The sequence below is a fragment of the Nyctereutes procyonoides genome, unplaced genomic scaffold (genome assembly GCF_905146905.1).
Source record: "Nyctereutes procyonoides isolate TBG_1078 unplaced genomic scaffold, NYPRO_anot_genome, whole genome shotgun sequence".
NCBI lineage: Eukaryota > Metazoa > Chordata > Mammalia > Carnivora > Canidae > Nyctereutes > Nyctereutes procyonoides.
Window position 1 is genome coordinate 75,917,582 of NW_026575146.1, and position 24,530 is coordinate 75,942,111.

The 24,530-nt window shown below is 47.7% G+C and overlaps 1 protein-coding gene across 2 annotated transcripts in view; it reads left to right on the forward strand.

Moving 5' to 3' along the window:
- SYMPK (symplekin scaffold protein) overlaps window positions 1-24,530 on the forward strand; it is a 36,941-nt gene that overhangs the window by 4,323 nt on the left and 8,088 nt on the right. For both annotated transcript variants that reach the window (XM_055310353.1, XM_055310352.1), the window contains exons 3-18: window positions 44-109; window positions 1,536-1,589; window positions 1,681-1,754; window positions 4,471-4,597; window positions 5,509-5,758; window positions 7,704-7,874; window positions 9,119-9,358; window positions 12,885-13,039; window positions 15,148-15,298; window positions 16,510-16,714; window positions 17,825-17,975; window positions 18,838-19,073; window positions 20,036-20,117; window positions 20,372-20,485; window positions 21,569-21,716; window positions 22,809-22,969. In XM_055310353.1, the coding sequence (XP_055166328.1) occupies window positions 44-109; window positions 1,536-1,589; window positions 1,681-1,754; window positions 4,471-4,597; window positions 5,509-5,758; window positions 7,704-7,874; window positions 9,119-9,358; window positions 12,885-13,039; window positions 15,148-15,298; window positions 16,510-16,714; window positions 17,825-17,975; window positions 18,838-19,073; window positions 20,036-20,117; window positions 20,372-20,485; window positions 21,569-21,716; window positions 22,809-22,969 (2,385 nt within the window). The remainder of the gene's footprint in view (window positions 1-43; window positions 110-1,535; window positions 1,590-1,680; window positions 1,755-4,470; window positions 4,598-5,508; window positions 5,759-7,703; window positions 7,875-9,118; window positions 9,359-12,884; window positions 13,040-15,147; window positions 15,299-16,509; window positions 16,715-17,824; window positions 17,976-18,837; window positions 19,074-20,035; window positions 20,118-20,371; window positions 20,486-21,568; window positions 21,717-22,808; window positions 22,970-24,530) is intronic.

The following is a 24,530-nucleotide window of genomic DNA, read 5'->3' on the forward strand; positions in this document are numbered from 1 at the left end:
TGGCAAAACTAGCACCATCACCTGCCTCTCCCCCTCCTTCCAGGTGGTGGATCTCCTGAACCAGGCAGCACTGATTACCAATGATTCAAAGATCACAGTACTCAAACAGGTGAGGGGATGGGGTGATGCTGGGCTAAGCAACACAAGGGTAGGGGTGGGAACATGTGAAAAAGAAGATATTGCTATAACACTAGTGTCCACATTTAAGATATGCTTACTGTGGTGTCCGGTGCCGTACAAGCATGCTGTCATTTAATTCTCACAAAAGTGGGGCACCTGAGTGATTGAGTGTCTCCCTTTGGCTCAGGTCATAATCTCAGGGTCTGGGGATGAGTCCCACATCAGGCTTCCTGCAGAGAGCCTGCTTCTCCTTCTGCCTTTGTCTCTGCCTCTGTGTGTCTCTCATGAATAAATAAATAAAATCTTTAAAAAAATAAAAATAATAATTCTCACAAAAGCTCTGTGAAGCAGGGTAATGTGGTGCCCAATTTCTACAGAAAGCGGAGTCTCAGAACTTAGAATAATGAGCCTCAGGTCAGTATGCCAGAAGCTAGTTGAACTAGGACTTGAATACTGGATTCCAGCTCCAAATCCTATGCTCTTCATCCTTATATTTTCTCTCTGCCAGGTTTCTGTCTAGTGGGAAAGACATGCAGGTTACCACACAGTGGGAACAAAGTGGACAGGGCTGGGATGGAGGAACCCAGTTTTGCTGTGGGAGCCTCGAGGGGACTGCTGACTCAGCCTAGAGCTGGGGAGTCAGGGAAGGGCTTTCTGGAAGAGCTGGAGAATAAGGAGAAAAGCAGGCTAAGTGAGAAAGGGAGAGTGTCTTGAGAGGAGCTTATGCAAAGGCAAAAGAAGACATGAAGACTTAGAGGGGAGGGGCCAGGTATGGTTCAGACCAGGAGGCAGGTGCAATTCAGAGGTCAGATTGCCTGGGTGAGACCCTAGTTCTGCTCCTTGCTCATCGTGTGGCCTTGGGTAGCTGACCTGACCTCTCAGCAGTAGGAGCTGGGCATGTGCTGGCACCAGGCTTCTCTGAGGACATCTGTTTGGAAGAGTTTATTCCAAAGAGCCTGGGAAGTCCAAGGACATCAGGAGATGGGTTCTCTCTGTCATGAAACGCCTGCTGAATTGTGGCAGTGTGAATGGGGAATAGAAACAGAAGGAGAGTGGAGAGAATTGATGGATGAGTCTCAGGAAGGAATTCATACAGCATTTCCCTCTTCTTTAGCCCCCTGGTGTATCATGTGCTTACTACTGATTAGGGCCCTGCACCTTATATGGTCTTCTTATTAAAGCCTCACAAGAGCCCCATGAGTTGGTGTTTAAGATCCCCCATTTTATAGAAGAGCAGACAAACTCAGGGCAAGCCACTTGCTAGGGCCATGGTTGGGAGTGGCAAAGCCAGGATTTGAACTGAATTTCTCTGCTGCCTACCTCTATGCTGTTTTTTCCTACATGCTCCTATCTGTACTGATTGGAGCCTGGTTTTATATGTGTGGCTCTCCTCCTCATCCCCAGTGTCCTTCCAGGTCCAGGAACTGATCATCAACAAAGATCCTACACTACTGGACAACTTTCTGGATGTGAGTGACCAATGGGGGAGAGAGGGTGTGAGTATAGGGGTAACGGGATGGATCCTGGTGCAGTCCTGACCCGCCTTCCTGATGTTGGCAGGAGATCATCGCCTTCCAAGCGGACAAGTCGATCGAAGTGCGCAAATTTGTCATCGGCTTCATCGAGGAGGCATGGTACGGGGTGGCTCAAAGGGAGCTCCTGGGAGTGCTCCTGGTGGAGACAGCCTCTTCAGCTCCCCTCCTGGCCCTGCCCTCTGCTTCTCGGACCCATTTTCTCTCCCATGCACACTGATTGCTCAGCAAATATTTAATAAGGTTGAAATCTTGGAATCATTCGTGATTCCTCTAGTTCCCCCACACTTCATATCAGTCCTTACTTCATATCAGTCCATACAGGACATAGATATGAGGATGTCCTCAGTAAGGACTGTTGACTCTACCTTCTAAATTTAAACAGCATCTGCCCATTTTTCAACCACTTCCTTGGCTGTTAAGGTGCTCCAGGCCACCATTACCTCCCACCTAGATGGCTCCAGTGGCCTTCCATCTGCTTCCCCTGCTTACCTAACCCTCTCTCTTCTATTTAATTGAAGAGAAATGCACATAACACAGAATTAACTATTTTTAAATGAACAATTCAGTGGCATTTAGCACATTCACCCATCTAGTTCCAAAACATTTTTATCCTCCCCAAAGGAAATAGCATACCCATGCCCTACTTCCTCTCTCACAGTAGCCAGAGTGAGCCTGCTAAAATGTGAATCATCTCTGCACTCAGAATTCCACTGGCCCACTGTCTCACTTAGTTTGAAACCCAGACTCATCCTCATTGTCACCTCATCTTCTGGTGCCCTCCCTGATCTTCACTTACATCTTCCGTCCTCCCTCTTCCTCCTCCAAAAACACTGTTCTCTCAGCTTGCTGTACCCGCTCAAGGGATGCTCACCCCAGGGAGCCACCTGGCTCACTCCTTCACTTCACTCTGGTCTTCCTCAGCAAGCTTTTCCTGGCTTTGCACTATTCTTTCCAGTGTTCTCACTAGTTGAGATTACCTTGATGCTTCCCTTCCTCACAAAAATGTCCACTCCACGAGAACAGGCCTTCTCCATATCATAGACCACTGTATCCCCGCACCAGAATGGTGTTGGCACACAGGAGGAACTTAACACATATTTGTTGAACAAGAATTTTAACGATAGTGGTGACCACATGGAAAGCTTACTCTGCCATGTGCTGTGTTAAATCCCTTCCTCTGTTTTCACCTGTAATCTTCACAGCAGCCTTGGGAATGGAGGGTTTGCTCTCCTTTTAAGGAAGGAGAAACTGAGGCTCAGAATGATAAAGTGACCTGTTCAAGCTGAGTCATTTGTTCATTCAACATTTTTTGGATGTTTTGTGACTCAGAGAAAGTAAAATATTTTGTTTTCTCTTTGTCAGGCACTGTACTAAATGCTTCACCTAGTTTGTTACATACTTCAATCTTCAAAAATAACACCATGGGTTAGTTATGTGACCCGTTTATCTAAAGACAACACTGTGATTCAGAGAGGCGAAGTGAGATTCTTAAGGCCACACAGCCAGTATGTGGCAGGGCTGGGATTTTGACCCATATCTGTAATGCCATTGCCACAATTTGTAATCTCCACCTTTAACTGGGAGAATTTGTGATAAATTTCCTGAGTTTGAAAATAAAATAAAATGTTCAACAGGTATGTGCCAGGCATTTATGTCAGGCTTAGGAAGACAACAGTGAGTAAATACAGATATTGTTTCTGACTTCATGTAGCTGGCAGTTAAGGTTCTTTTTTTTTTTTTTTTTCCTTAAGATTTATTTATTTGAGAAAGCACATGCACACAAGCAGGAGGAGGGGCAGAGGGAGAGGAAGGAAGAGAATCTCAAGCAGATTCCTTGCTGAGTGCAGAGCCTGACTCTGGACTCAGTCCCGTGATCCTGAGATGACCTGAGCTGAAATCCAGGATCAGTCGCTTAACTGACTGAGCCACCCAGCTGCCTCGAGTTTCATTTTTTTGGCTGATCAGCTTAGTATTTAACTTCAGATTGTAGACTGTTTTTTTTTTTTATTTATTTTTTTTATTTTATTTATGATAGTCACAGAGAGAGGCAGAGACACAGGCAGAGGGAGAAGCAGGTTCCATGCACCGGGAGCCCGACGTGGGATTCGATCCCGGGTCTCCAGGATCGCGCCCTGGGCCAAAGGCAGGCGCCAAACCGCTGCGCCACCCAGGGATCCCAGATTGTAGACTGTTGTAAAAATTATATTCATGATCTGAGTTCTAGGTGTGGACTTCTTGAATTTTTTTATCCATTGAACAAATACGTATTTCATTCTGCAACAAAAAATTGAAACTCTGCTCGTATGACTAGAAAGGGTCCCCCACTTGCAGAGCCCTCAGACTGAAGTAAACAAGTGAACAAAACTCACAATTGCATAAAGCGAAGTGCTTGAAGGTGATGACAGCTAATATTTATGAATGCTTTTTGTGCCATTCCAAGTACTTTACAAGTATTGATTCAGTGTTCACAGTAAGCTACAAGGGAAGTACTCTCCTAAATGAGACAGTGGGTTTGTCTGCATTCACACAATTGGCTGGCAGTCCTGCCTCTGATGTGAATAGCAGGACCCTACTGGAGTGAAAGTGGGCATTGCAGGACAAACTCGAGAGAGGCTTCATGGGTGGCTGTGAAAGTGCCAAGCATTCTCAGTTTCTGGGTGTGCTGACCAACGAGACAGATGCAGTCCCTGACTCCGCCCACCTCCACTCATCTCCTGACACACTGACCCCGATTTCCCTTTCCTTGTGGACCGCAAGCTCCCATCACATATCCAAAGACCACCTTGACCTTGGCCTTTTTTCTCTATTCCCCCAGCAAACGAGACATTGAGTTACTGCTGAAACTGATTGCAAACCTCAACATGCTCTTGAGGGATGAGAATGTGAATGTGGTGAAGAAGGCCATCCTCACCATGACCCAGCTCTACAAGGTGGCCCTACAGGTAAGCAGTCCCTCCCACCTGGGGGTATCCCAGTCTGACAGGTCTCTTTTTTTTTTAAGATTGTAGATTTTATTTATTGAGAGAGAGCATGCACATGTGGAGCACAAGTGGAGGGCAAGGGAGGGAGAGGGAGAAGAAGACTCCCCGCTTAGCAGGGAGCCCAGTGGAGGGCTCTACCCCAGGACCCTGAGATCATGACCTGAGCTGATGCTTAACCCATTGAGCCACCCAGGCGCCCCTGACAGGTCTTACTTATAGCCTTTTCAGTTATATGGGGACAAGTCTGTTAAACCAGGGACAGATCAAATTCTTTATGGGCAAAATGTGCTATTGATCTTTGGGAACAGACAACAAAGGGATCTAATATCCTGATGGTCAGGGAATTGCCATTAATCTATCCTTCCATCCATTTATCCATTCCCCAAATACTTCCTTTGTGACTCAGATGTGCTGGGTCCTACCTTTGTAGGTGCTCACAGCCCAGTGAGAGAGGCAGATGCTTATCAGAGAAGCATAGAAGCTTCAGTATTGCACTGTAGTGAGTACTATACGGAAAAGCACACACTGTGGTATGGTGTTCATTAGCATTAATGAAATGAATCCTTTTAATCCCTGCCACCACATTGTGACGTCAGTATTGTTATTCCTTTGTCTTAAGGTCTGAGCTTCTTCACTCTGGATTGTCACTGTCTGTGAACCTCGTAAAGGCAGAACCAGACCTGTCTTGCTTACCCCTGGGTCTTGTCCCGAGTATCATCTAGCATAGGGCTTCAGGCAGAGTTGTAGCTCAGTACATGTTTCCCAAATGAATTTATTCATCAGTATTATGGGTCTTCTGTGTAGTGATAGAGTTGGCCATTGATGTCTTGTCCCCTTCTCTCTGTCTCCATTCCTCCTTGGCTCCCTCACAGTGGATGGTAAAGTCACGAGTCATCAGTGAGCTCCAAGAGGCCTGCTGGGACATGGTGTCTGCCATGGCTGGGGACATCATTCTGCTGCTGGATTCTGACAATGACGGCATCCGCACCCACGCCATCAAGTTTGTGGAAGGCCTCATTGTCACCTTGTCACCCCGCATGGCTGACTCAGAAGTGCCCCGACGCCAGGAGCATGACATCAGCCTAGACCGCATCCCTCGTGACCACCCCTATATCCAGTACAGTGAGTGCCACTCATCAACTCGTCCCATTTGTCAGTCACTAACTATGCTGACTTCCTCCTTTCCTTTCTTGGTTTTTCATTTCTGAAGACAGTATATATAAGACATTGATTAAGAGGGCACCTAGGGGGACGCCTGGGTGGCTCAGCAGTTGGGCGTCTACCTTTGGCTCAGGGCGTGATCCTGGAGTACCAGAATCCAGTCCCATATCAGGCTTCCTGCATGGAGCCTATTTCTCCCTCTGCCTATGTCTCTGCCTCTCTCTCTGTGTCTCTGTCATGAATAAATAAATAAAATCTTTAAAAAAAAAAAAAAAGAGCACCTGGGTGGCACAGTCAGTTGAGCATCTGACTTGGTTTTGGCTCAGGTTATGATCGATTGAGCCCATCAGGCTCCATATTCAGCTGAGTCGGCTTGAGATCTTTCTCCTTCCTCTCCCTCCCCCTTTACTCCTCCGAGTATTTTTTTTACAGACAGAGCATGTGCATGTGTGAGTGGGAGTGGGCAGAGGAGGAGAGAGTCTTAAGCAGGCTCAGTACCCAGTGCGGAGCCCAAGACAGGACTCAATCTCACAACCCTGAGATCATGATGCAAACCAAAGTCAAGAGTTACCCAGGCACCCCTTAACAGTTTTCTTAGTTGCAAATTTAAACATATATATGTGTATACTGAAGTGTCAAGCAAAACATACAGAGGGGTGTAAAGGGAAAATACCACCCCCCAGTTCTGCTTCCCAGAGTTAAATACCATTAAGAGTGTATGTCTTTCCAGACCTTTTCTATGCAGGGATGGATATTTTATATATGTTCATAGACCCTGTGATTGTTGGCTTTTTTATTATGAAAAACAGGATCCTGCTTTATATATTCTGTGGAGAAGTTTAGAGTGGCTTATGTTTGAATCCCTGCTCTAACCTTGGGCAAGCCACCTGTTCTCCCTGAGCCTGTGTCTCCATTGGTAAATTGGGATTCATGATTGTGGCATCTACATGGTGGTATAGGTATGAGCATTTGGTAAGTCAACATGGTTGGCATGGTCAGCTATAAACATTAGCTATTCTTATATATTGTCTTTTCCACTGAGTAGTGGAAAGATTTTATTTATTCATGAAAGACACAGAGAGAGGCAGAGACACTGGCAGAGGGAGAAGCAGGCTCCCTCCCTGCAAGGAGCCTGATATGGGACTCGATCACAGATCCCAGGATCACGCCCTGAGCCATAGGCAGACGCTCAACCGCTGAGCCACCCAGGCATCCCTTTTCCACTGAGCAGTATTATCTTAAGTGACATCTTCACTTATCAAAGTCATGTTCAGTTGCCCTACAGTGTTCCATAGTGCGGTCATATCTCAGGCTGTTTTTTATTTGCTATTTTAAATAACATGGTATCCAGTATGTTTTTGCATAGAAATCCTCAAGAAAGATATCCACCAAAGTTGTTAAGCATTAACCTTTGGGGGCCAGATCAAGGAGAGTGGTGGTACAAAAGACTTTGAGTGCTTTGTCCATGTGTACGTATGCATATCTTTGTATTCAGAGTTTCACCTCAACATCATTTGGATGATCAGATTCCTATAGTTCGATATTTAAAATCATTTTTAGTCTTTCCATTGGAATCCCATGCTTTGAGCATCATCTCTATATTTTATACTTTTTTTTTTTAAATAAGCTCCACCACACCCAATGTGGGGCTTGAGCTCATGACCCTAAGATTAGGCTTCGCATACTCTTCCTACTGAGCCAGCCAAACACCCCTAAATATTTATACTCATTAGTGGACCATCTCATAGGACTCAATCACTAAGTTTTCTGTTTTCCCAGCCCTTCCCAGCCATCCCAGCCCTTCCCAACCAGAAAGGTCTTTCTCCTTTTGGCCTCAGCACTGCTCTCTCCAGAGTTCAGTGGAGAAAGACCCCCTGCTAACTGGTACTTTTCTGTCCCTCATTAGATGTGCTGTGGGAGGAAGGCAAGGCGGCCTTGGAGCAGCTGCTCAAGTTCATGGTCCACCCCGCCATCTCCTCCATCAACCTGACCACAGCTCTGGGCTCACTCGCCAATATCGCCCGCCAGAGGCCCATGTTCATGTCAGAGGTGATCCAGGCCTATGAAACCCTGCATGGTAGGTTGGTCCCCTCCCTGCCCTTTGTCCGCTGGCCAGTCTATTCTTTCCTGAGAAAACGTGAGCCAGGTAGTGGGTCCCTTAGGGGTTCATCAGTCTAGTCTGGATGCAGGAGACATTGTTTCGGCTAGATGGGAATCTTTTGGAGGCATGGAACAGAAACCTGGTTCAAAGTGGGCTTTAATATTAAGGTATGTGTGGAGGAAATGGCATGACGTCTGCAAAATACTTTAAATATTCTAGCCTTCCCTCACCCCAACAACAACAAAAAAGAGCAGGAAGGATAAGTATCCCAAAATAAGCAAAGTGTTGATGGATACCTGGTTATTTCTTACAGTCTTTTGTGCATGTATGATAACTGAAGTGTACGAGGTTTAGGTGTGAATGTGTGCAGATCGGAGATCTGTCTCCATTTCTTGGCTCTTATTTTCTCCTTACAGGCTTTATTCTGTTCTGTGTCTCTTTCCTTGGGGTAGCAAAGATGGCCCCCGATAGCTCTAGGCTTCCATTCCATCCACTTGGCAACCCCAAGGGACAGAGTGTTTCCTTCCCAGTCATTCCAGCAAAAGTCCAGAGGCTGATGCCTATTGTTCCTGATTGGCTGAGAAGACATTGACAGCTTATCTCTGAACCAATCACAAGGGATTGCTAAGGGATTGCATTGTTCTTACTGGCCCTGAGTCTCTTGCCCACTTGAACTAAGAATGGAGCCCGGGTGGTTCCCTCAAAGGAAAATGGAAGCATTGTTGGCCGAGGAAGGAGGGAAGGATGCCGGGCAGGCGAAAATACAGGCATCCTCTTTCTCTGTGGAACAGGGAAGGCTTGTTCATCAAGGTGACTGTTAGACATTGGAAAATCATTCTGGTGGCAAGACCAACGAGGCGCACTGTTGTAGCAGTTCATTTGGGGCATTGCAGAGGTGAAGGTGGTGATGATAGCTGTCCCCAGGGGAGGCATGCTGGAATTTCCAGACCAGAGATGTGGGGGAGGTGGGGCTTCATGTTTAATAAAGGGTGGGTGAGCTTCTTCTTTGTTCTAAGGTTGACTAATCCTGATGGAGACCTCTTAAGGGTTTTAAGCATCAGCCCATACACGGGGAAGGCTACACATTAGACTTAAGAGCAAAGGAACTTTTCTAGGAGACCCTGCAACTACCACTGCCCAAGCTGGGGCTTGGGCAGTAGTACCTGCAGGGCCCCATGAGCTGTGTCCACAGAACAAAGCTCCTGCTTCTTTCCTCGTAGCCAACCTGCCCCCAACGCTGGCCAAATCTCAGGTGAGCAGTGTGCGCAAGAACCTGAAGCTGCACCTGCTGAGCGTTCTGAAGCACCCAGCCTCCTTGGAGTTTCAGGCCCAGATCACCACCCTGCTGGTGGACCTGGGCACACCTCAGGCAGAGATCGCCCGCAACATGCCCAGTGGCAAGGATGCCCGCAAGCGGCCCCGAGATGACTCGGATTCCACACTCAAGAAGATGAAACTAGGTGAGCTAAGGAGCTCGTCCAGGTGTCCCAGGAGATGGTGTCAGGGACTGACTACATTTACGATGTTCAGTTATTTACACTAAACTATGAACTTGACCTGTATTGTATTAGTTAATATTGTGTTGTAAATTAAAGTGTATAAATATGACATAGCAGGTATCAGAATAGCATCACTGAAGTGTGTGATATACATGGAAGTAATTATGAAGTACTACACTTAAGTTTTCTTTCAGAAGTACCAGAGTTCTCAGAAATATCCTGTTTTCTTTATAATTGGATTTTCTTTCTGAAGTAATTTCTTTTTTTTAAGATTTATTTATTTTAGAGAGCATATGTGGAGGGTTGGAAGAGGGGCAGAGGGAGATGGAAAGAGAGAATCTCAAGCAGACTCCCCATTAAGTGCAGAGCCTGACTCAGGGCTCGATATTATGACCTGAGCCGAAACCAAGAGCCAGACACTTAACCGACTGAGCACCCAGGCGCCCCTGAAGTGATTTCTTAATGGTTGCATTATTTTGTCAATAGTATCAACCATGGCAGCCTTCCTTACTCCACAACTTTCTAAATCACTGATACTTGTTTCTAGAATATTTATGAGAGAATTGTTTTTTTTTAATTATTATTTTTTAAAATAAGGAATTTATTTTTATATAAGGAGTGAGGTGGAGATCTATCTCTCCCATAATTAAGCATGCAAAGCAGAGTGTTCCATACCTTAATATATTTAGTACTCATCTTAGGGCTTCTTTCATATCAGCACTTAGGAATCTACTGCTTCCTCTTAATGGTGGTATAATAGTCTGTAGTGCATGTAGATCACTTTAACCAGTCCTCCTGTTGATGGACATTTTGTCTGTCTTTTTTTTTTTAAAGTGTAAAAGTTGCTATAGTATGAGAGTCTTGAGTGTATGTCCAGTTATAGGACAGATTGCTAGTAGTGAGATTGGTGAAGCAAAAGGTTTGTGCATTTAAAGCTGTTTTTTGCCCACCAATTTTATTGCTGTATTTCTTTAAACTTTCTATTTTGAAGTAATTTTGAATGTGCAGACATGTCACAAGAATAGTACTGAAAGCTCCTACATACCTTTGACAAAGTGAGGCTCACAAGTCACATTCATCACTCCCCCTTAGCTTCACTAATCAGTTCCTCAGCCTTCTGCTTCATGACCTTGCAATTGCAAAGAGTCCAGGACCACTGTTCAGTAAAATGTCCCTCTTTGTGGGTTCATCTGCTCTGGCTTCCTGACTGGATCTAGGCTCTGCACTTGGAGCTGGAACACTGCCAAACTGATGCCCTGACTGCTGCCTCTGTGTGGTGTCAAGGGGGCACATGATACCAGTTTGTCCCCTCATTGGTGATGGGAGCTTTGATTGCTTGGTCAAAATAGTGTCTATCAGGTTTCTCTAGTATTAAATGCACTTTTCCCTATCATAAATACTAAGTGGGGAGAGATACCTATACTGTGTAAAAATACCTGATCCCCTTCAAATTGTGACCCAGTGTTTTTAACATCTGTTATTGCTCTAACGATTATGAGAAGCTTTCCTTCTGCATTTATTAGTTGGCATTCTGTGAGGAAGAGCTTTCTTCTCTCTACTTTATTATCAGTTAGACTTGTGGATTCTTATTCTTTGGGTTGTTCCATTACTCTTGTTACTCATTTGGTGCTCTCATTGCCTCATGTATAGCTAGGGGGAGCCTTTGAGCTGGCTGCTATGACCCTTTGATTTGTCCTGTAAGTTTTTTTGAGCATTTCTAATTTTCTAGCATAACAAGATACTCTGGACTCATCTTGTACTTTCTTACTCCAGTCTTGGAATCAGCGTTTTCTCTTAAGGAGCCCTGGTTGCTTTTTATTTATTTATTTATTTATTTATTTATTTATTTATTTTTTATTTTTTTTTTAAGATTTTATTTATTCATGAGAGACACAGAAAGAGAGGCAGAGACACAGGAGACACAGGCAGAGGAAGAAGCAGGAAGCCTGCGGGGAGTCTGATATGGGACTTGATCCCAGGACCCTGGGATCATGCCCTGAGCCAAAGGCAGATACTCAACCACTGAGCAAACCAGGTGCCCCAGCCCTGGTTGCTTTTAAGCATGAAGTAGTTTCAGAAACCAAGATCTGAGCACCGGATGTGCCCATTGCTACTGGGTACATAGAAATTCTTGATAGCCATTGCCAAACTGTTTTGCAAAAAAAAAAAAAAAAAAAGGCACACCACTGTATATAACCCCAGAGGTGTGTGAATGCCAGTTACCCCATTCTTACCAGTCCTGGATGTTCCATAAACCCTCTGGGTATAAGCAGTATCCTAGGTTTAAATTCATTTTCTTTTACATGTTGGAGTCAGGCTGCGCATCACTTTACATTTATTAGTCATTTGGGTGTCTGTGAAGTGCCCATTCTGTTCAACCTTTTGTAACTGAATTATATATGCCCTTGCTCTTGGTTGATGCTGGGTATCAACTTTTTATTACATGCACTGCAATTTTTTTTTTTTTTTAAGAGACTATATAACAACGGCGCCTGACTGGCTTAGTCAGTAGAGCATGAGACTCTTGATAATGGGGCTGTGAGTTGAAGCTCTACTTCAGGCCCTTCAAGCTGGGCATGGAGCCTACTTTAAAAAAAAAAAAAATTTGGGCAGCCCAGATGGCTCAGCAGTTTAGCGCCGCCCTCAGCCCAGGGCCTGATCCTGGAGACCCAGGATCGAGTCCCACGTCAGGCTCCCTGCATGGACAATCCATCCGCCTGTGTCTCTGCCTCTCTCTCTCTCTCTCTCTCTCTCTCTCTCTCTGTCTCTGATGAATAAATAAATAAAATCTTAAAAAAAATTTATAGCATTAGATCATATTTTTGCCGTTATCTACTTAAATTATCACCCGATTAAACATTCCAGCTTCAAAAAACATCTTTGTACGTAAAGCTTTTTCTCTGTATATTATACCTTTGATGTATATTTATGAGTGGAGTGTTTAGGGTCAATATCTAGAAGTTGTCAAAAAGGTGTGCACATTTAAAAGTTTGCACTATGGTCAAATTACACTTCCAGAAGGCCATACCAGTTATATTTCCATAGTCTATACCCCTACTAACAATTGTCACTACCAGCCTATTAATTTTTTTGTCAATCCCGTGGGCTTACTGGGTTGTCTTTACATTTTCCTGATTCCTGGTGAGGTTGAGCAGTATTTCAAAGATAGAGGTTTTTCAGCAGTAAAGCTTAGTGAAATTGTTAGGTAACCTTTTCATCTTCTTGGAGTTTAGTTTGAGCAGCGAGGCCGGTGTGGCTTATTTCCATTTCCCAGATGAGAAAAGCAAAGCCTGGAGAGGCAGGTCATTCCCCAGGGTCACACAATGCTTTGATGGCAGAGCACGGCTGTGGCCCAGGTCTTTGCTCACTGCGCTCTCCTGCTTGCTGAGGCCCCCCCGGGGGGGCAGGGACTCCCTGGGCTCCCCTGGAGGGGAAAGGGCATATTACTCACTCTGGCACCAGCATCTTATCTCCTTCCCTCTCCCAGAGCCCAACCTGGGGGAAGATGATGAGGACAAGGACTTGGAGCCAGGCCCGTCAGGAACCTCAAAGGCCTCAGCCCAGATCTCAGGCCAGTCAGACACAGACATCACAGCCGAGTTCCTGCAGCCCTTGCTGACGCCTGACAATGTGGCCAATCTGGTAAGGAGGGAAGGGAGCTGTTTCCCACAGAGCAGGGAGGAAAGATTTCTAGTCCTTTTGCTACCCTTCCACTCCATACTTCCCACCTCTTCCAGATGACATTGGTCCCAGAGCACCTCTCTGTTGTTTGTGTTAGGAGGGTGTGGTCCAGTGGGCCCTCTCAGTGTTGGATGGACTTTTTCCCTGATTTTCCTGGAGATCACTTGTCACCATCCCCTGGGAGTCCCTCTTTGGATAATCTGAGTCCCATCTGAACCCACACCTGCCCCCTCCTTTGAAAGGACAATATATTAAGTGGAGAGCAAATCCCATGACTTCTAAGTGGTGTGGGATTGGCATTGGTGTGACAGGATGGTCAGTGTTTTCCTTAGATTCTCAAAGGTAGCCAGCTCTACAGTGAAAGAACTGCTGGTTTGAGTTGATGGTGGGGACAGCAGGGAGGGTGGTCTCACGTCAGTCCTCACGCTATAGCAGCACTCAGACCTTTGCATTGGGTGCTCATGGACAATGTCTCTTCCCATGTTCAGCAGCAGTCTCCCGTAGCCCTCCCTTCTCTCTGCCTAGAGGCTCCACAGTGCTTAGTTGTCAGGTGAATGAAGTAGAATTTTGTTGCCAGGGTAGCAGAAAGGAGTTTTCTACCCCATTCAGATCTCTTTGGTGAGAGCTCCAGGTCTGGAAATGTGTCTGCCCCCTGCATCATTCCTCCTTGGAAGTTCCACAGGCACCACAGATTCATTATGTCAGAACTGAATGTTTGGAGTTTCTACCCATGCCTCTCTGCAGGCCCATGGCCCTCTCTGTTCTTGGCATACTAACATCTCAGGTCCCAACTCACAAACCTAGGAGTTGAACTCTTTGCCTCCCACCAGTCCCTCCTATCTTCTCCATCCCCCAGGGCCCCTGCCTGCTCCCTGGCTCTGGCTTCCACTCTCCCTGTGGCAGCCAGAGGCATCTTCCTAAAGTATAGGTTGTGACGCTCCCCTGGCTTTCCTGCTCCAACCCTGCTGTGGCTCTCTGTTTCCTTCCAGATAAAATTTGGATGCAGCTTGCCTTAGGCCCTCTTTGATGATGCTTCCATTAACTCTTATCCGTCCTCATCACGCTGTTTTCAAATTATTTGCCTAAAGTTCTTAACAGGATTCTTTTAGTTTTATCATGCCTGCTGTCTCTGTAGTAGTGTGCAGCTCCTTTGTCCTTAATATTGTGTCCTTAGCACCTTTTTTTGTTGTTCAATCTCCCCATCAATTTGTTTGTGTTTGGTCATTTCAAAGAACTGGCTCTGAAGTTTTGATGATACTCTTTGTAACCTCTTCTGTTTTATTTCTGTTGTCTTTATTCTTTCCTGCTGCTCTCTTTGGATATTTTACCCCAGAATTTTAAGTTAAATGCTTGGCTTAATAGTTTTTGGTTGTCTTTTCCATAAGCATTTACGGATCTGATTTTCCATCTAAGAACCATTTTACCTGCATCCCACACATTTTGATTTGTAGTGATTTCATTCTCTCTGTTCTAATTAGGTTCTTATTTCAGATATATATTTATACCTCGGGAGGGATGCAGGGAGTTCGAAGCATGCAGGGAGGGAATTCGAAGCATGCAAGGAGTTCGAAGTGACCTTTTGTTACCAATTCCTGACAAAACTGGATGGTCTTTTGTTAGGATACCTTTTTTTTTTTTTTTTTTAAGTCAGTTTCTGGTTCATAGGACATTCTTTACTGAACTTGCAGTCTCTGGGCAGGGTGTCACAGCTGCTCAGCCTTCCCCCATGCTGCTCTAATGCCTGGAATCCATAGCCCGCTCCCACTGTGAGGCATCACCCTGTGCCAGTGAAACTGGCCCTCCTCTCCGTTCTCAGCCTCGGTGCTGCTTCCCCGGAGAGCCAAAGCTGCCTTAGCCCTCCTGAAGCATCTTGTGGCATCCTTTACTTTCCTTCCTGGTGCACCACACTGCTCGTTTTCTCTCTGACTTCCCCAGAAATCTGAGCCCCACAGGAGCAGGCCCAGGACTTTCGTAGTCTCTGCCATTTCCCCAGCCTTGGCGTGGGTGGGGAACAGATCCTTGTGGAGTCCATGAGTAAGGAAAGGCTCCTCTCCCTGGGCATCCTGCAGGTACTCATCAGTATGGTGTACCTGCCCGAAGCCATGCCCGCCTCCTTCCAAGCCATCTATACACCAGTGGAGTCCGCAGGCACTGAAGCCCAGATCAAGCACCTGGCTCGGCTCATGGCCACACAGATGACAGCTGCAGGACTAGGACCAGGTGAGTGTCACGTGGAGCTGACCTGGGCCAGGGGTTCGCACAGTGAGTGCTGGGTTTTCCTTACTGGAAGGGCATGGTGCTACCTTACCTCCTCATGGTGGTACAAATGAAACTCACATGAGATGGTAGGTGTAAATAATTCCGGTCCCTTAGATATATTGAGTGCTTAAGATTTTTAGGCCCTGGGCTTTGAATCCAGCAGGCCTGGATTTGAGGTCTCAGTTGAACCAGACTACCTCAGCCACTTAATAAGTGTGTGACTTTGGTCAAGTTAACTGAACCTCTCTGTGTCTCAGGTGTTTGCCTGTGTTAACAATACTAGTGTAGTATAAATTACATACAGAGAAACACAGCTCTTCACTGTACATCTTAGTGAATTTTCGTAAAATGAACGCTCCCACATAGCCACCACCCAGATGGAGATACAGATCACTTCCATCTTTCCAGAACATTCCTTCTTACTCCTATCCAGTCAGCACTTAGAGCATCCCACCTCCTGAGATAATCACTTTTCTGCTTTCTGTCTCCCTAGATTAATTTTTCCTGAACTTCATATAAATGGGATCATAGAGAGTCTGGCTTCTTTTGCTCGGCATAGGTTTTTGAGATGCCTGCATGTTGTCATGTGAACCAGTGGTTTATTTTGTATTGCTCAATAGTGTTTCCTCATGCAAATAGGCCATTGTTTGTTTATCCACTCTCCTGTTGATTGACCTGTGGTTCGTGTCCAGCTTTTGACTGTTGTGAATGAAGCTGTACAAGTGTTTGTGTATAAGTGTTTTTGGGGATTTGTTTGGGCTGTGGGGTGGGGGTGGGGGGTTGTTGGGGTTTTTTTGTTTTTGTTTGAGTATAGTTGGTGTATACAAGTTTTGGTGTACATGTGCCCTCCTTTATCTTGAGTATATACCAAGGAGTGGGATTGTTGGGTCATAGGTTAGGGTATGCCCAGTGCTACTAGAAACTGCTCATCAGTGTTCCACCATGGCTGTGCCGTTTGATACTCCCGCCCACAGTAAATGGCATTTCTAGTTTGAGCCCTGGTTGTATGCAAAATGAGGATTAAAAGTATGCCTGTTTCAGAATGGTGATTTGCCGACTTAAATGAGCTTTGTGTGTATAAGGCTTAGACTAGAACGCAGCACACAGGAGGTCCCTGGATGGGAGCAGAGGGGTAGAACATTCCTGGAGCCCGTTTGCTACCTCCTCCTCAGGTGTGGAACAGACCAAACAGTGCAAAGAGGAACCCAAAGAGGAGAAGGTGGTGAAGCCAGAGAGCGTCCTGATCAAGCGGCGCCTGTCAGCCCAAGGCCAGGCCATCTCCGTGGTGGGCTCCCTGAGTTCCATGTCTACTCTGGAGGAGGAGGTGCCCCAGGCCAAGAGGAGGCCAGAGCCTATCATACCTGTCACGCAGCCCCGGTGAGTTCCCTGGCAGGTGCAGGACTGAGGGCATGGGTTTTAGTGTGTACACTAAGTGCATGTGTGTGTGCATGTGTTAAAGACAGACTGACAAACAGATAAACAGGTAAGGCCAGATGAGGATCTGTCTGATTCCCGAGTCAATGCCATACCACAAAACCTTGTCATTTTCTTTTCCATAAAAATACCTCCTTATTTATGTTTAAAGTTGGGATGATGGTATCTCTAAGGATCAAGGGAGAATTAAATGAGTTCATAGTGATAGATAATAAAATTAGATAATCCATGGGGATCCCTGGGTGGCTCAGCAGTTTTGCACCTGCGTTCGGCTCAGGGCATGATCCTGGAGTGCCGGGATCGAGTCCCACATCGGGCTCCCTGCATGGAGCCTGTTTCTCCCTTTGCCTGTGTCTCTGCCTCTCTCAGTCTCTCATGAATAAATAAAATCTAAAAATAAATAAATAAAATTTTCCTTTAAAAAAAAAAAGATAATCCTTGAGGTTGAAAGTGAATTTGATGTAAAATATTTAGCATGATTCCTATATGCTAAATACTTTATATACTTTATACAGGATGACAACAACCGGTAGTACTACATGACATACATGCTACTGGTTGTTGTCATCCTCCTCTTCATTATTATCCAGCTTAGAGACCAAAAACTCCTGCCAGTCCCTGCCCCTCCCCAACCAAGACCTGCTGTCTGGGCCTGATCCCGAACTCTGAGCTCTCCATTTCCCTCACTCCCTCCTCCAGTCACATGGGCCCTTGGTTCTCCTTGAACAGCCAGGCAGGTCCCCACTGGAAGGCCTTTGCACTTCCTGTTCTACCTGGGAAGCTCATTCCTCTGACATTTGTCTGTCTTGTCTGCTTGCTTCATTCAGATCTGCACTTCCACATAGCCTCCTCAGAGAAACATTTCCTGAGACACACTTACAAAAACAAAATGGCCCTCTTCTTATTACCCTGTTCCCTGCCATGCCTGAGTCACAAGAGAATTAGAGAAGCAGTATAGTGGTGGGTGAGGTTCTCTATATGGCCTGAAGTGGGTCTGGGCTCCAGAAAAGATGTTTTCAGTCACCGTGTCCCTGTCCCTACTCTTTCATGTAGGCTGGCGGGCGCTGGTGGGCGCAAGAAAATATTCCGTCTGAGCGATGTGCTGAAGCCCCTCACAGACGCCCAAGTGGAGGCTATGAAGCTAGGCGCTGTGAAGCGGATCCTACGCGCGGAGAAGGCCGTGGCCTGCAGCGGGGCGGCCCAGGTGTGCTCTTGTCTCCCCAGCCCATGCTTCCAGACCCTCTCCCCATGAGCCTGCCTCACAGCCCAGGGAAGAGACAGCCCTGGGCTCAAACCTCCCAGGCTCTGGGTCCCAGCTGGGCTGCCCACCAGCCTTCCATGCCTCTCTTCTGTCCTCCTCCAAGTGGGGGCAGCAGCAGCAGCTTCACACAGTAATGAGGAGGAGGAAACATACGGACGTGCACATCTTTTGCTCAGCATGGGGCTGGCTGCCCAGGAGAGCCCTGCAAGTGAGGGCTGCTGTTGTGTTCTATCTTCCTGGTGGTCGATAGTGTTCCTCTTCTTCTGTGGATTCAGATGGACCAGGTCTAAATCCTGATTCTCCCATATGCTGGCATTGTAACCTCAGCCAAGTGACTTTCCCCCCATTTTCCCCCCATTTTTTGAAGTTTAATTTTAATTAACCAAGAAGTATATAAAGATATCCTCTCTGTTAAAAAAGAAAAAAAAAATTTCCAGGCCATTGAGGCCCCATAAGTCTTCTTTGGCCCCCACCTGCATCCCATCTGCCGCCTCAGAGGTGACCAATGTACAAGTTAGGGGAAGCCTTCAGGATCTTTCTCTGTGTACTTAAGTATGTAGATACTACTTTTACAAACTCAGTTTTATTCTATGATGATTGATTCCCATACGTACCTACCCATTTTTTCCCTCCCACACAAATGAGACCTACAGGGTATAAGATTCTTCAGCTTGCCTTCCTTGCGTAACCCCCAGGTCTGCCCTGGAGGTCCCTGAGCCTGGGCAGGAAGATGTGTAAGGCACAATCATGAGGTGCCTGGGATTGCCCAGTCCCACACCAACACATACACCCATTCTCCTGTCAGGTGCGCATAAAGATCCTGGCCAGTCTGGTCACACAGTTTGACTCGGGCTTGAAGGCCGAAGTCCTGTCCTTCATCCTGGAGGATGTGCGGGCCCGCCTGGACTTGGCCTTTGCCTGGCTCTACCAGGAGTACAACGCCTACCTGGCAGCCGGTGCCTCAGGCACCCTGGACAAGTACGAAGACTGCCTTATCCGCCTGCTCTCCGGCCTGCAGGAGAAGCCAGACCAGAAGGATGGGTGAGGGGGACAGTCCTGGCTCTCCTGTGTCCTGCCTTTCTTTTGTGGTTTGATCACCTCCCTCTTCACCAGCCAAATCCAAGTGTCCATCCCCAAGACTCCCTGCTCTCCCTGCTCTCTGGAGACACATACAAGGCAGATTCCGGGTGGGCTCTGGGGCCTCCTCTCTGGGCTTATTCTCAGCTCTGCTGGTTGCCCTCTGAGCCTCCATTCCTGTAGATAACAGTGCCTGCTTCATAGGCTTGTTTCTGAGGTTGGCTTCTCCCCAGCCCCATCTCACCTGAATTGCTCCTGTAGCTTCCCTCCTTGTTCTCAACCTCCTGCTGATCTATCCATTCGCAGCAACCTGGGTGACATTTTAGAATGTAAATACTAGTTGTTTATCCACTAAAAACCTTCCCTGATTCTCCACTCTTAGGATAAAATATAGCTTTCTATCTGTGCTCTAGGAGACCTGCATAACCCAATTCCTACCAACCTCTTTACCTTCTTTTTCCACTCTTCTACTCCTCACCCCCCCCCCCCCCGAACATGCCAAGTTCAGAGCTTGGCAGTTCCTGTTTCTGTACCTGGAATGCTCTCCCCACAATTCTTTGCATGACTGGCTCTTTCTCATCCCTTAGCGTCAACTCAGTGTTACCTCAAAACAGCGGTTTTTGTCCACCACATCAGAAAAGTGGTACCTGTCCTCATGCTCCATCATTCTCTCCCATTGCTGTAGTAAATGACAAAAGTTAGGAATCCCCATTTTGGCAAAGGTGGGAAACTGAGTTTCAGATAAAGTCTCTGCCTAAGTCCCCCAGCTGGCAGGGCTCGAACCCTGCTCTGTTTACCTCCAGAGCTCTGTATCCAGGGGGTTGAGCAAGCTGTATGTGACGGATAGCCCTGCCTGCTCCGAGCTCCAGCAGGATTGGGAAGCTTCTCTGCCTTGCAGCCTTTCCCTACCCCTTCTTTTCTGGCAGGATCTTCACTAAAGTTGTGCTGGAGGCACCACTGATCACCGAGAGTGCCCTAGAGGTGATTCGCAAATACTGTGAGGATGAGGTGAGGACAGCCAGCCCATCTCCCTCAGTCCCTAGGATCATGATGCATGCAGGAGTCCTGCGGGGGGGGGGGGGGGGGGGACGACACAGGCCTGTGTTGGGGGTCTGCAGAGCACATGGCCTAGACTTGTGGCAGGGGACTCGGTGAGGGACCCAGTCCTTCTGCCCAGTACCAGATCTGAGGGAGGCCAGGGAGATATCCCAGAGGCACACTGCCGGTGGACTAAGCTCTGGTTTCCCTCTCTTCTGCATCAGAGTCGCACTTACCTGGGCATGTCCACCCTCCGAGACCTGATCTTCAAGCGCCCATCCCGCCAGTTCCAGTACCTACATGTTCTGCTAGACCTCAGCTCCCACGAGAAGGACAAGGTACCCCTGCCACCCTATGCTGGGCCATACTCAGCCTTTCCTCTGTCCTGAGCACCTAGCCCAGCCTCTTCCACATGCCCCTGAAAGTCCTCTCTGGGCCTGATGCCCTTCCTGCAATAATGTTTTGGTGGTGGATATTTTTTCATTTATGGGGGCAAGAAGCTGCCTAGGATACATATATACACTCATCCTCCCAGGGAGAGCAGTCGCATTCTCCCTCTTACTCCACGCGTGTTGGGGAGCCCCTTTAAGGCCTGATGCTATGCTGGGAGCTGTGCTGGGACCTTGTCGGGGAGCTGACAGGAGAGGAGCTGTGTGGCCCATTGGTGAGCAGTGAGGACACAGCAAGCTCATGGGGTGGAGCAGCATTAGAACAACAGCACATGCAGCTGTGGCAGCCCTGGGGAGGGGCCTGACCTACCTGATGGGGGGATGAGCCGGGGTGGGGTTTAAAGGCTTGTGGGGTGCAGGTGAGCCAAGACCTGAAATAAGAGTAGTTGGGTGTGGCTGAACAGAGCCAACAAAATGTGCACATGCATGTGATAGAGAGGGCCCTTGACCCATCGCTGCCCAAGCGTTTTGCCACCTCCTTTCCTGGTGTCATGTGTCCATTCATCCAGCAGACCCCTCACTGCAGACTCTGGCTTGGGCCTTTGGTGCTGCTGGAGACAAAGCAATGCCCAGGGACAGTCTCTGTTCTCAGGGCTCTTGGCAGGTGATGTCTGAGTAAAATGGGATATAGCCAGTGACAAGCATTCTGGGCAGGGGGATCCTTTTGTGCCAAGTCTCAAAGCCAAGGAGAATGCTGTCACTTTTGAGGAACAAAGGAAAGCTCATTCTAGTTGGAATGTAGCAAGCAAAGCAAGCAAGAGACAGTAAGAGATAGGGCTGAGCAGGTAGGTGAAAGTGATGCAGGGCCTGATTTGGGCCAGGAAACTTCTAAGCCAGCAATCAGCCTGTGGCACAGGTAATTCAGGTAGGCTAGACCTTTCTCGGTCTTGGGCTTGTTTTCCCACTGGTCCTGCCAAGCTCATCATGGCAGTCTCCCTCTACTCCACCATCTTGCCCGCACTCTCTCTTCAGGTGCGTTCCCAGGCCTTACTGTTCATCAAGCGCATGTATGAGAAGGAACAGCTGCGAGAGTATGTGGAGAAATTTGCCCTCAATTACCTGCAACTCCTGGTCCACCCCAACCCACCATCCGTGCTATTTGGAGCTGACAAGGATACAGGTTTGGTGCAGCTTCATCAGATGTGTATTGAGCACCTGCTGTATCCCAGGCTCTGGGCCAAGTCCTGGGAATGGAGCTGGATTGAGGCTGAGGCAGCCAGGCAGTAATAACCAGAATGAGCAGGCCTAGGGGCTGTGAGAGTCCAAAGGGTTGTCTCACCCCATCCCTAGAGGTCAGGGAGAGCATCCTAGGACATGAGGTGGTGGGTTGAGAACCAGAGGACAAAGGACAAATAGGCAGGGACAGGGCTCCAGGAAGGGCCAGGCATAGGCCTGTTCCTTCAACAAAGCCTCAGGTCCCCCAGAATTACAGGTGGGAAGACCCAGGCCCCAGGGGAATGGACCATTAAACTGGAAGGTTCAGGGGTGCCTGCCTGGCTCAGTTCGTGGAACATGCAGCTCTTGATCTGGGGGTCATGATTTCAAGCCCCATGTTGGGCATAGAGCTTATTTAAAAAAAAAAAAAAAAAGTTAAAACCTAGAAGGATCAGGCTGTGGCGGGAAGCACAAGGCCTTCTGGGAGAATAGGAGCCCTGGCATAGCCTGAGTGCCTGGAAGACCTCCCAGGAGAGACCTTTGTTATGTGGGTTGAGGAGATAAAGAGAGTGGGGTTGGGCAGCAGCATTTCAGGCAAAGAAGTGATATGTGCAAAGTGACCTGTTGCAGGCTCTGGGGAGACTGTCAGAAGTAGGATGTGGCCAGAGCACAGAGGCCCAGGATGGGGGCCACCCCGTACAGCCTCTGGCACATAGAGCAAGATGAGGCATTGAGACTTTATCCTGGGCCTAGGGTAGTCATGGGAGCATGGAGCAGGAGAAGGACAGGGTGAAAACTTCACTTTGGAAAGATTCCTCTAGCTGCTCTGTGGATTGATGGTTAGAGACTAATTGAGACATCAGAGCAGAGGCTCCTAAAAGGGGAGCAGTCCCGATCTCACCCCATTTCCCTGATGATTGGCTTCCTGCCCCAGAACAGTTTGCTTCCCAGGCTGCCTCCCTTTTGTTCCAGCCCCTGCAAAGAAGGGACAGACAGTGAGGGTGGGAAATGGTTAGGAGGAGAGTGGTCCCTGATTCCCCACCCCCTGCCCTATCAGAGGTGGCGGCGCCCTGGACCGAGGAGACCGTAAAGCAGTGTCTGTACCTCTACCTGGCTCTCCTGCCTCAGAACCACAAGTTGATCCACGAATTGGCAGCCGTGTACACTGAGGCCATTGCTGACATCAAGCGGACGGTGCTGAGGGTCATTGAACAGCCGGTGAGGCCCCTGAGCCCACCAGGCTCTGCCCCCCACCCCATGGGCAGGGCTAAGGCCCCAAGTCCAGCCCTTACTCTGGTATCTCCACCTTGGCATGTGCTAAGCACCGGTGATGGCCACTCTGGGCCAAGCAAGTTAGTAGCTTATGGGTGGTCCACATGCCCCATCTGCTGATGAAAGAACAATCCTGCAGTTACTAGCCTGGAGTTGGACAGACCTAGATTCACATTCTGCCGCTCACTTTGTTTTGTTTTCTTTTTTTTTTTTTAAGATTTTTTTAAATTTATTCATGAGAGACACACACAGAGAGAGAGAGAGGCAGAGACATAGGCAGAGGGAGAAGCAGGCTCTCCACAGGGAGCCTACTGGGGGACTCAATCCCAGGACCCCAGGGTCGCTCCCTGAGCCAAAGGCAGACACAACCACTGAACCACCCAAGTATCTCTCTGCCTCTCATTTCTCACTGTGCAAACTGGCACCTCCTCGGGGAAGGATAATTCAGTCCCCCAAGCTTGTTGCAGGGGTTCCATGAGCTCATATATGTAAACATTCATGTCACTGTCACCGTTTATGAGCTGGGATTCCATTGCTTTGCCAATGGGAATCTTTAGTTGTCATTACACAAGTCCCTCCTGCTCCTTTCTCTGGAGCCACAAGGTCACCCGCACGAGAAGCAATTCTTCTTGCAAACTGGCACCTGAAATTCAGACTGTCTACCCTTCCAATTTGCAGCTAGATTTGAAATAATTTTTTTATAGTTCTCTGTTTCTGCCTTTTTATTATTATGGAAAATTGCCAACATAAAGAAAAGGAGAGACTATGGTATGCTAACCCCCAATTACCCACCACCCAGATTCGGCGGTGTCCTCTCCGTTTTCAAGGTGAGCCCACCAGACTGTGAGCTCCTGGAGGGCAAAGACTGCCAATTCCACGGACCATTATAAAACCTCTGTTGACAGAGGAAGGCATGAGCCCTCAAAGCCTGGCTGTGCTTCCTGCATTTCTTGCTCACAGAGTGGGGCAGGCTGCAGACACAGGTCAATCCCTGATCTGAGCAAGCTGCCATGCTGGGTGCTGGCTGTCACTGATAGCTTTAGAAGCCTGAAAAGTCTTCACCAAGGAATTGGAGGGCAGGTTGGGCATTAGAGGTCGAATTAGGTCAGAGGTGACAGAAAGGGCCCTGCCTGCTAAGTAGGCGGCCAGCACTGGTGAAGGCTTGGGAGCTATAGCCAGTCTGTGCCCTGTGAGATGGGGTAGAAGCAGCACAGGTGCTGCCGCCCTGCTCCTCCCCCCTTCCCTGCATTTCCTCCAGTTCTCTGAACCCCGACACCAGTCCCCCGCCCCAGGTTCACTGAGGTATAACTGACACATAGCCTTGTGTTAGTGAGAGGCATAAAACATAATGTTTGGGGATGTGTATATATTATAAAATGACCACAGAAGATTAGTTAACATCTAATTAGTTAACAAACTATAGTTTGTTTTTTTCTAGTGATGAGAACTTTTAAGATCTACTCTTTATGTCTCCAGTTCTTGCTTCAGAGTCACATCATCCCCCATC